General features: G+C 39.1%; 1 protein-coding gene across 1 annotated transcript in view; it reads right to left on the bottom strand.

The window, feature by feature from the left end:
• Window positions 1-12,571, bottom strand: part of MOXD1 (monooxygenase DBH like 1) — an 83,517-nt gene that overhangs the window by 15,276 nt on the left and 55,670 nt on the right. Inside the window, exons 5-9 of the mRNA XM_046675592.1 lie at window positions 8,065-8,244; window positions 7,681-7,783; window positions 6,052-6,218; window positions 4,818-5,009; window positions 3,264-3,323 (exon numbers count right to left, since the gene is read on the bottom strand). Of these exons, the coding sequence (XP_046531548.1) occupies window positions 3,264-3,323; window positions 4,818-5,009; window positions 6,052-6,218; window positions 7,681-7,783; window positions 8,065-8,244 (702 nt within the window). The remainder of the gene's footprint in view (window positions 1-3,263; window positions 3,324-4,817; window positions 5,010-6,051; window positions 6,219-7,680; window positions 7,784-8,064; window positions 8,245-12,571) is intronic.

Genomic DNA, 12,571 nt, shown 5'->3' with positions numbered 1-12,571 from the left:
CCTTGATACCAAGGGCTAGGCCCAGTGAGGGACACAGTTGTGAATTCTTATCATCTGATATTTTCAGTGGCTGGAGTTTAGCTGTGTTGGCCCCGAAGATGGAGAGCATCCAGGAAGAGCACCAAAATATACACTAAAATAATAATTTATTATGTCTAGAGTAAAATATTTCATCCAAACAAAATTATATGAAAGGCATGAGAAAAATAAAGCCAACACCAGTATACTGACTACCCTCTGTGTGATCCTCTTCAATTCTCCTCTTTCCCATCCTAAGCAAAGATGTCTTAATATTTTGTTTATCATTTTATTGCTTTTCATCACAATTTACATTCAGTTTATTGATGTATGTATGTGTAGACAATATATTGTTTACATATATTTTGTATGTTCTTGAACTTTAGATACATGATAGCATACTACATATAGTCTGATGCAAACTCGTTCTTTTCAATCAACATGATGTTCTTCAGATACATTCATGTTAATATATGTGGTTTTAGTTCATTAATTTTCATAACTGTATACTATTTATATATCATATGGACATATTATAATGCATTATTTGTTCTCCTTTTGAGAAATAGTTGAGCTGTTACCAGTTTTTGTTCCTGTGTTGCTACACGTTACTATGAATATTTTATATATTTCTCTCCTGGAACACTTTGCAAAAATAACCTCAAGGTTAAATGAATGGAACTGGGTAGAGCATATATGAATCTCCAACTTTTCTAGACAATGCCATGTTTTTCCCTGAAGTGGTTTTATAAATTTACATTCAGCAGTGTATGAGGGTACCAGTGTTAGCACATTGGAATTGCAATTTTAAACATTGCCAAACTGGTGGGTATAAAATATCTCCTTCTGGTTTGCATGTGCATGACTCTGGTTTCAAAGGAAACAGAGCATCCTTTCATCTGTTAATTATCTATTTGGGCTTCTATTTCTGTGATGAAATGTTTTTGTCTTTTGCTCTTTTTCTACTGTATGTTTGTCTTATATTACTGATTTATGGAATTTCTTTTATATGCAGGATACTAAGGCTTTGTTAATCTCTGCATTGCAAGTATTTTTTTTAGTTTAAAATTTGTCTTTTCACTTATTTAATAGTGTTTTTTGGTAACCCAAAACTTTAATGTAGTCAAATTCATCATTCTTTTAATTTATAGTTTGTGCTTTTTATGTATTAAGTTCTTACCTACCCCAAGTCATAAAGATATAGTCATGTATTTTGCTCCTAATGGTTTTAAAATTTTGTTCTTCACATTTAAATATGTAATTTACCTGGAGCTTATTTTCTGTATATATTGTGAGATAAAGACACCATTTTATTTTTGTTATCTGGATAGCCAATTGTGCCAGTAATTCTTTAATGAAAAGTCCATCCTTTCCCATGTATCTGAATGCCATGTCTCTCCTAAGCCAAGTTTCCAAATGGAGGATTTGCAGCTGTTTCCAGGCTCCCTATTCTGTTCTACTGCTTTAAGTCTGGACGCAAAACACCATATTCATCAGCATAGCTCTAAAATGAGCCTTCAGATCCAGTAGCTTGGTTCCCATCTTGTTCTTTTTTTGTAGTCTTTTGCCTATTATTAGCTCTTTGCTCTTCTATGTAGATTTTAGAATCAACTTGCTCCATATAAAAGCTAAAACTGTAAAATTTTTAGAAAAATTAAAAAATAGGAGAAAATCTTTGTGGCTATGGGCAGGCAAGATTTCTTAGGATATTAAAACCCCAAATCTTAAAATCTCTCCGATTTATTTTTACTGGAATTACATCATATTTATAGACCAATTTAAATTGAAGGATCATCTTTATCTTACTGAGCCTTTCTGTCCATGAACACAGTATCTCTTAATTTCTTTAATGTCTTGCGATAAAGATTAATAATTTTTCTGTAGAGATTAAACATCTCTAATGTTAGATTTTATTGCTATAGAACTTATAGTTAAAAATTGCATTTTCTTGGGATAGTTTCTTGTATACTAAAATACAATTAATTTTAGATATTATCAGTTTTTAGGAAGCTTTTGATGGAGTAAATTGCAATATGTGTGAATAATGTGTTTTACTTCTTTGTTTCTTCCTTTCTGGTCCCTATATCTCATTTTTTTTCTTTTCTAGTACAATGTTGAGTAGAAAAAATGATAATAAATACCCTAGTATTCTTCTTGATTTTAAAAGAAATACCTCTAATATTTCACTTAGCTTGATTATTGCTATCAATTTTTCATAGCTGATCTTTAGCTGGTTAAGGCAATTCTCTCCTCTTCCTGGTTTGCTAAATGTTCTTTCTGCCCATGATTGACAAATTTTATAAATACTTCATGTGCTTCCATTGAGGTGATCATATATCTTTTTCCCTCAATCTCTTGGTTGAAGAATGTGGTTAACATATTTTCTGGGGCCGGCCCTGTGGCTGATTGGTTAAGTTCATGCACACTGCTTCTGCGGCCCAGGGTTCACTGGTTTGGATCCTGGGCGTGGACCTACACACCACTCATCAAGCCATGCTGTGGCAGCATCCCACATAGAAGAACTAGAATGACTTACAACTAGGGTATACAGCTATGTGCTGGGGCTTTGGGGAGGATCTAATTTAAACCAATTTTACATTTTTTGGTTAAACCCAAATTGGTCCTAACATTACATGTTTCTATTATGCAAGATTTGGTTTGTCAATACATAGTCAAAGATATTTCCATCAGGTGCATGTTGTTGACCTCTCTCACACTGCTATTATCAAGTTTTAGTATTAAGATTATGTTAACTTCATCAAGTGAGTTGATGGGAGATGTTCCCTCTCTTTGTATTCCCTGAAAGAGATGAGTCTATTTCTTGAACGTCTGGCAGAACTTCCCAGAAAATCTGTTGGGATCAGATTTCTCTTTGGTTCAGAAGCCCTATGATCATGCAGTTCATTCTTCCTTTTGAAGTCTTAATTCATCTGAGTCCAGACTCACGTAGATGGCCATTAGTGACCACAGGTCTCTTATTAATAATATTTGGTGAGAAAAAACTAAAAGTCTAAGGAAAGCTTTTCATGAAGGAGTCAATAAATTACACTGCAACTATTACCATAGTATCATTACTTAATCTGATAAAATTCTAAAACAGCTCTGATTTCAGTTTTATAATGTTTCATGTTCAAGACTTTCAGGAATTTTGCTTCCAAATGGGAATGCCTTTTACTTTTTTTCTTCTACAAAGTTTATTCCTCCCTCTCCACAAATGAATTTTAAAAATGAAAAAATTTTCTTACCCAAGTCATCCGGCCTCTATCTTTTGTGTTGTAGCGACACTCAGTAATTAGATTATCTCCCTAAAACATAAAAGTAAAAGCTTTCAGACTAGCATTTTATGCTATTTTATTTAGCAAACACATTTGTAGGCCAACAGGTTAATTTGCTATATGAATGGATGCATTAAGTCATTGGATTCAGGAGAAGACCTTTGATCTATTTAATTCTAGGATTGCTAGTATAATACACAAACAAACAACGAAGGCTTTCCGGCCAGACTCCACCATGTTCTAGCTGCATGACCTTGGGTAAGGAAATGAATCATCCGGGTACAATTTGTTCATCTAAAAAATAAGGATAAAAATAGCACTTATTTTGCACAGCTGATGTGAGAAAATTAAATGACATAACACACACTTAGCTCTTAGTACAGATTAAACACTTCATAAATGTTAGCCAGAGATGTTAGTTAATGGATCACCTCTTCATTTACATTATTTTCCTTAAAGGTCTTTAGTCATGTCTATTTCTTATATCAGAATTGTGAGGCAAAGTAATGGTACTTTATTGTTCCAGTGTTTTCCAACTTTTTGAACAATTCGGCACACATAGGAAATATTTTTTTATGGCTCCCACTCAGGTAAATGGATGGGCTATTCATGGACCAGAGGCAGCTAGCTCTGGGTGCCAGCCCCCAGATCTGCTCAGAGGGCCCAGGGGTCAGTATCTCAACACAGTTATACCTGCTCAGGGCACACCAGGTGGGAGCTCTGAGACAACACAATAAAACTGGTTGGAAAGCCTCAAGATAAGACAACACAATAGAGTGCAGTCCTTAGGAATCTTGACAAGGTCATTGCTTCTCAATCTTCATCTTTCTACTCTCAGGGGGTATCGAGGAATTTCTCGTGTACAAAAGATTACCATTGCCATTACTCTCATTTCCTAAATAGTACAAGAATCTGTTTTTTAAGAAGAAATTAAAGGTAGGAAATTGTATAACTATCGAGCTTGATGCTTATGGAATAAAAATATTGACGAAATGAAGCATCACAAAATTTTTTCTTAAATCCTTCATTATTCTGTGTCCTTCCACCATAATCCAAGTATTGTTGGATTACGCAACGTGGTATAATTAGCTATGCCTGAATACCTTTGTCAAATGAAAGAATTATCTTTATGTTCATTTTTACTGAGATGAAGCTACCAAAAACTATCCTATTGTATAAGGAAATCTCTGATTTTTTTCATTACCAGAATTGCAACCCAAAGGAATGTTAACTGGGGAATCAGTTAAAAAAAGGAATAATGTTTAGTGCTCAGAACCCAAGTTTTTATTTTCTTTTTAAGTCAACAACTTGAATTGCCCCCGGGAATCAGAAGAAAAATGAGCTTCAATTTTGGAAAACAGATCAAACACATTCCATCTGTGTTGTGCAATGCCCATGGTGGGTGGTTTCAGACTATGGATACGATGAGCAATTCATTTTGCTAGTAGAAACCTTACTAATTTTGGCAAATAGATGTCTCATGACTTTTATAAGATTCATTGAAAAAGAACAAAACATTCATACGGGTAAGATTGTTTGTTCTTCCTTTAGATACTGGAACTCCTGGAAATTGAAGTCGAAATCGTCATCGTAAGCAAGTAATCTCATTTCTTCCCCTTTGCGAAAATGACGCAGCCTGATGCCTCTGCCAGCCAGGTGAGCGTGGAGAAGAACAGCAAACACGTGGATCCCACTTGGCTTTTCAGCTTCCAGAGCCTTGGAGGTTGGGGACACAGAGGAAGACTCGATTACCCCAAATGCACGTGTGTTCAGACAGTTCGCCTTCAGACTTGGAGAAACAACTGAGAAGACATCTAAAGCAATTTAAGTGAAGGCCTGAGATGCCAAACATTTTGAATTTGGATTTTTCATGACTTATTCCTAGCAGTGTTATCCTCGTGAAGCAACATTTGCAGGGAGAAAAGAAAGGGAAATAATGCTTATTAAGGACCTACTGGACCACTTCTAAATGTTATCTATTTCTTTCCTTTAGGAGTAAGGAGGTAAAGCTCCTGTCAAAAAGATTCCAGGATGTTAGTAACCCGCAGGCTGAAGAGCTTATAAGGAGAAATTATTTCCACTTTTCCAGATAAGAAAACCGCAGTGGGAGAGTGGAATTAAGTGAGTTGCCCATGGTCTTACAGCTAGTAAATGATGGCATGGCAATTTGAATCATGTCTAAATAACTCAGAAGAGAGCAATCTTCCCACTTCACCTGTCTGCCATACTAACAATATTTTATAATTCATAAAGAATACGATTCATGTTGAAATACTTTCAGTGAAGAAAAACTACAGGGAAGCAGCCATTATACTTATATATGGTTTTCTCTTATCCAATATGTATTTTTATACTAGATTTTCGTCCTTTTTTGTTAAAGAAGGGAAAGAAACTGTAAGGCAGAGAAAAAGAGAAAAAATTGAAAATGAATAATGGAAAAAAATACAAAAGGTAAAGTAGAGAAAGGAAAAAGAGATTACATAAACAAAGGTAGAAATCGTAAAAGATAAAACCAAGTGTCCAATATGAAACAAAGGAGGGAGCAGTGGGAAAGAGTCACCCTGGAAGTTATCTCGTCTTCAAAATTCTACTCCTGTAGCCTTCAGATTTTAAAAAGCAATCAAAGGTCTTGCTAAAATTATAAATAATAGTTTTACAGCAGACAACAAGAAAAAGACTAATAATAAACAAGCATGGAATTTTCCTAACACAGTTTTCTAAGAGCATTGCTGCATCTGTAGACAGGCGCTCAGCGCACCTCCTGCAGGCACTCCAGCGTGCAGTGGCCCTCGGAGCGGAACTCGGGCATCCCGGGAGGGATGGTGTGGAAGAGGCTAACCCACAGGCCAGCCTCAATCGCCCCCGCATCGTATTTCCTTATTTCTGTCGTATGAAATATCCTCAGTCCAGAATTATCTATTAAGCCTGGAACAAGAGCATAGAATTAAAAGTGAGTTTGAGTTTCTTAAAAAAAGTTCTCCATATTTAGTGAAAATGGGCTCATTAATTTTCCTTAAAATCTCACAAGGGAAAGATTAATGGAAGACAACACGCAGCTTCATAAACAGGAATTAAAAGACAAGTCGCCATATTGTCTACAACTATTTTGGACTCACACAGCAAACCACAGAAGAAATGTTTGTACTGTGCAGCTGATATATTCCACAATTATCTAACATGAAGACAGGATGAGAATTCTAAAGTCATTTATTAGAATGTAGAATGACTCAACAAAAGTTTTATTTTATATTGCTTTGAGGTGAAGTTCAATAACATTTACATAGAGGTGAAAATCCCTTAGGCTAGAAACCATCTACTGATGGAGGAAACTGCTAATGATTAACTTTCCTTATAGTCTGTCACCATCTCTTAAGCATTGAGCAAACATTCAATCAACAAACAATTATTAAGAATCTATTATGTGCACAGCACTACATTAGGCATTGCAGGGATGAAAGATGAATAAGACACATTCCTTGCTGTGACATAGTTAACATAAGGATGGAGAGCATGAGTCCAAAACACTTCATAAATCTGTTCTAATGACTTTGAAATTAATTGACTCCCTTCTGCAGTGGGGACTTACCTCCCTGTGACTACCAAATTGACCCTTTGGACCAATTAGCAAAAATGTAATTTTATTAACTAGTGTGATTATTTTATTGTTTCTCTTTCCCACTACACTATAATTTCCACAGGGGTGGGGACAATGTCTGTTTTTCGCTCACATTATATCGTTAAGCACAGACCCAGCACATAGTTGGTGCTCAGTATTTGCTGAATAATTGCACAAATCAATGTAAAATAATAACTTTGAGTTGCTTCGGTTGACAATTTCATAGTGAATCTTTCAACTTTTTGGTTTTGGAAAATTACATAAGTAAATTCAAAAATCAAACATAAAGACTTACCCCTCTTCATTTTAATATCATATTACACAATATCACTGCATAAATATTTCTTGGGTATATTTATGGTTTGCCCATCACATAACAAAGTACTTAATATTTTCTAGTGTGACGAACGGTAGTTTTTTATTGTGCAATTAAAAAGAAAATGTTTCGTAAGCACCATGTATTGGGGATAATTTACATCACAAAGGGAAGCAGTCAATTATTCTGTCTCCTGATAAGGAATATGCAAATGGCTTGTTAAGATTAGTGACCACATGTGTCCATTTGCCTGGTTCAGTGTGGCTTAATGACTGTTGTTCCAGTGGAATTATTAACAGCACCCTCTTCCACTCTAAAAAGTATCCTAATTTGGATGACAAATGAATAAGTTAATTCTTTCTAACATTGGATGCTATTTTCTTTCAACTATGTCAAGATAAGAGTTGCGAGACTTTTTAAAAATCATTGGTAGAATGTATGAAGAACAAACTCACCTTCCTTATATGTCGGATTGTCATAATGGACTTCCAGGAGCACATAATGAGGATCTAACGGAGTGCCGAGGGATAATCCAACATGAGGTGGAAAGGAAAAACCCTAAAGAAGGAGAACTCCATGAGACTGTCCGTGAAAGGCCCTGGAAGCTCTACTCTACTCAAAAACCAACACTTCTGAAAGATACTTCAACATTCTGGAATTCATTAATCTATAGTTGATAAAATAAAATGGCTTAAGGAAAGAATTACTTCCTATGGAAAGAAAAATAAGCCACCCTCAAATCAAAAATAGTGTATAAAGCTTTACTTATCAGTGTTAGACTCATAGGGCAAAAACACAATCAGTTAGCAGTGTTACATCTCTGTCATCGTTAGCCCCACCTCTCCGCCAATGGCCCAGGCAAACATGACAGTCTCGCAGGTGAGGAACGCATCGGGCATGTTCGGGTGGTAGCACTCATGGCCGTAGTCCAGGACGCTGTCGTTAAAGCTGCTGCCGCACTGATAGAGCAAGATGTGATGGACCAGACTCTCGTGGCCTCTCTGAATCACCGGCTCAACCTAAACAGGCACAAATGAGAGGGAGGACGTGATAAATAAACCACCCTACAATACCCTACGATAAGCATAAAACTGGCACAAAAGATTATCAGTGTTTCAAAGGAATATTTTCTTAACTATGCAAAGGTTATGGGGTTCAAGTATAATTTGTTCTGGAGATGATGACAATGATGATGATGATGACAACAATGGCAGCAACAAAGATGAGATAACCATTTACTCCAAGAACCACAGGACTTTACCAATCCATTGTTTGGTTTTGGTTTTGTTTTTGTTTCTTTGAGGAAGATTAGCCCTGAGCTAACATCTGTCGCCAATCCTCCTCTTCTTGCTGAGGAAGACTGGCCCTGAGCTAACATCTGTGCCCATCTTCCTCTGCTTTATATGTGGGACAGCTGCAACAGCATGGCTTGCCAAGTGGCGCCATGTCCCGACCTGGGATCCAAACCAGCGAACCCCGGGCCACCAAAGCAGAACTTCACCACTCCACCACCAGGCTGGGCCCCATTGTTTGTTTTTTTAACTCACTTTTGTTTCCCTTACCATTAGGCACAGCCACTGTTTCAAACCTTGCTTGCTCTCTTCCAGCCTTGACTTTGCCCTGCCACTCCTCTCTCTTTGTTCTTTTTTCACATAGAAAAAAATAATCAAGGCTATAGGTATAAACTCTCTCATTCTCTCTCTTTTCCACTTCACAATGTTCTTTACCCATCCCTACTGGAGGTGACAGACAATGTCTCATTCATCTATCTATCTATCTATCTATTTTATCTATCAATCTATCATCCATCGATGTATCACCTGTCTACTTTTCTACTGTCTATCTATCTATCTATCATCTGTCTATCTGGTGCTGAACATAGTGCTGGGTACAAAGTAGGGCTCAATAATGGATATTTTTATTTTAGTAATTAAAATGAAATTCTAATAAGACTTTCACTATTAGAATTTGGGAGAGAAAAAGGCTTTGCAGTGATGTGCTCCTGTGACACTGCTCGAACAGGAGAGAGAACCTAGAAACCAGTGAAAACAAGTCGGTCCCAATATTGAAAGCACCATCCATGTGAGCAGCCCCTTCCAGCGTCCCTTCTATACTACCCCCTTCAGGTCAGGAACTCAGAATGAGCTAAGACATCCTAACATCCCAGGGAGCCTCACAGCCAGAGGAAATGCACGAGCCCCCTTAGCCGAGCTGGACTCTAGGTGTTGCCATCAGTTACAGGGTTCTCTGAACCCTCCGTTCGTCTGTCACCGAAGCCCTGGTGCATCCCTGAATTTCCAGGAGTTGAGCTGCCTTAGAGCTCATCCACGCTTCTCCTTTCAGCCCTAACTCCTCAAACGCAGGCAGTGCATTCTGAACCCCGGCTTGCTCTCTGCTTTAGACGCGCATGTAAAGATGAAATGTTTTCAGCTCTTTTGTCCTAAGGCTTTCCATTCTGACTTTCTATATAGTTTTCCTTTTTTAATAGGAAAATCTAAGCAGCCAAGGAGGGAAATGCTATGTAGCAGGCAGAGATCTGAAGGGACAGCTGGGGGTTTGAGTTTTCCAATCCAGCTTTCTTTTGTGTTGCCCAGTGAGTCAAGCCCCACCCAAGTCACACGCACATTCTTAACATCACAGTCACAGAAATGATACTGCGCATGGCTTCATCTGCACTTGTCTCATCTCCAACACATCTTGCACCCTGAAGGCAGAAACTATTTTCTATTTTGCTTGAAAATGGCAGTGATTGTTCAAGCATGGTTGCACAATATACAACAATCACACAGAAGGGTAACCCAGGATTTCTATTCGATTTTAGTTTTCACATGTAGTTTGAGCTTTCTTGTGAGACTTGACTTACTTGGGCACCTCGGTACTCCAACGGGGACAGGGCTCTGAGATCATATATGTCCACAGCCAGATGGTCAGGTGCATGTGAGACTTGCTAAGCACCGCCTAAGTTCAGGCAGAACTTGTAGGTCATACTGAGCTCTGCAAGGGGGGTCCCGGGGAGGAGCCATTAGGGCAAACAAGAGCTGGCTCTTACAAGGCAGCTGCAGAAACTAGTAGTCTTCACTGAGGCCAAGCCAGAGGGAACGAAAGAGGGTGGGTGTGGAGTGCATGAGGCTGGGCGATGCCTGCCTTTAAGGAGCTTCAAATAAATTTCTTCAAAGAACCTTGTAAGAACAAGTGCTTTTACAGAGAGAGAGAGAGAGAAAGTGCTGAAACCAACACCAAACTGCCAAGCTACCAATGCATTCTGGGAACAACGATAGTAACATCTGTCTTTTATTTAGCACTTATTCTCTGCCAGCCACTGTATTAGTCATTTGGCATACTTTGCTTAATATTTACAACAAATTTATAAGGTAAATGTTACTGTCTCCATTTTACAGATGAGAAACTGAGACTCAGAAGATTAGGCACCAAGCCCAAAGTACCACAGCTAGGAACGGGGAGATGGGGATTTGAAACTAGGCTGGTGCGACCCCCAAGGTCAGTCCTCTTCTATCGGCAGCACATTATTGCAGGAAGATACGCTGGAGAAGCACCAAAGACCCCGGACATCGCTGCCAGTGAGCGGGAGGATGAGAGGCTTCAAGTGGGCAAGCTGCCAAGAGCCGTCAGCAGTGAGGATGAGGACACCGTGGAGCCCAGGCCAGGAGGTGCCTTGGAGCCACTACCAAGAATTATCACAAGACACCGCCATCCGAGGAGCAGTGCCAGCCTGCAAGCCTTACGCTGGAGGTCTCCCGTCCCCTTTGCCACCCAGCCCAAGTGCCCCGTGGCCTCTAGCAAGAGGACACAGACCCATGGTCCCCGTGGTCTTTAAATGTGCTCTCTCCTAAGGAGGGCAAATAACAAAGTCACTCCTTCAAATCTGGTGAGGGCTTCAAGGACCCCCAGATTACAAATTGAGGGCACAGCCTAAAAAGTGAGGATTTCCTTAGAAAAAATACACTCATAAAACAGCAAGGCAACTTTCCACATGCAAACCTAGGTAGTGATCAAAGGAAAGTACAAGAAGTCTTGGAGGAAGAAAAGCTCCTGGCAAAACAGAAAAGATGTGAGACAGGAGAGGGACAAAGAAAGAATTATATGTAAGGATAACTAGTGAATTAAGGAGTTGCTCGTATGGAAGAAAAAATATGGGTTATGAAACTCCTGAAGAATAGGAGAATTTCTGGAGAGGAAACTTTCCTTTTTTTTTTTTTTTGAGGAAGATTAGCCCTGAGCTAACATCGTCACCAATCCTCCTCTTTATGCTTAGGAAAACTGGCCCTGAGCTAACATGCGTGTCCATCTTCCTCCACTTTATATGTGGGACGCCTACCACAGTATGGCATGATGAGCAATGTGCAGGTCTGTGCCCAGGATCCAAACCGGGGAACCCCGGGCCGCCAAAGCAGAGCCTGCGAACTTAACCACTGCACCACCAGGCTGGCCCTGGAGAGGAAATTTTAAGATGACCCTGGGGGATAATTAAGTGAGACACCAAGGATAGTCCTATGGATGGGGATAACCCATTTATTGCAGGGTACAAGTTCCAGGGAATGGGAGTATCTGATCAAAGTGAGTCAGTGCTGTTGGCTCACGGTGCCCAACATGGGATAGCATCTCCCACAGCTCCCTGCCATGCTGACAGAGCTCAGTGATGCCCATGCAGCACTACCAGTCCTGAAATGATGGCTACTCATCCTCTTCTGCTTCCTCCATCAGTTGCACAAACATCTGAAGCAGTCATAGCACCCACGTGTGGTACCCTGTTGTGATATTCTCCTGAGCCCGAGCAAGGCTGAGGAGGAGACTGGAGCACCGTGTGAGGGCGGAGAGCGAGGCACACACGTGCTCCATGACATGGCCTGCTTGTTGGCTGAAAGCGAGCATTAAGCACTGCTCTTTTTTACGTACTCAGAAACTGTCCAAGAGGAAAAGACTCTTTCCTTTTGCATCACTGCATCATATGAAACAAGGGTGGAGTTACACGTTTCTGTATTTAAAATATTTCTGAGACAAATGAGGCTGTAATGAATCATGCTATAAGGGGCAGCACTTAAAAAGGATTTCCCATTTCGGTTACTTCACAGATATCACATTATTATCACAATCCGAATGGAATGCCAAGAGTTGCCTCTATTCAAAAAAATATTAAAATTATAGAAATTCTCAAAGAAGAACACGGCAACATCAAGTATAAACATAGATACACTGGTATAACTGAGACTAGAATAAACATTTAATTTAATTTTTATTTTAGGCTGGCTATTTGGTGGTCAAAGAAATAAACTAAAAGGGATATAAAGCAGTGCATATGGAAGCAGATGGCAATGACACAAACACCTG

Source organism: Equus quagga, chromosome 11, assembly GCF_021613505.1.
Source record: "Equus quagga isolate Etosha38 chromosome 11, UCLA_HA_Equagga_1.0, whole genome shotgun sequence".
Taxonomy (NCBI): Eukaryota; Metazoa; Chordata; class Mammalia; order Perissodactyla; family Equidae; genus Equus; species Equus quagga.
The sequence above is the reverse complement of the archived record's forward strand: the minus strand, read 5'-3'. Positions and strand labels throughout refer to the sequence as shown.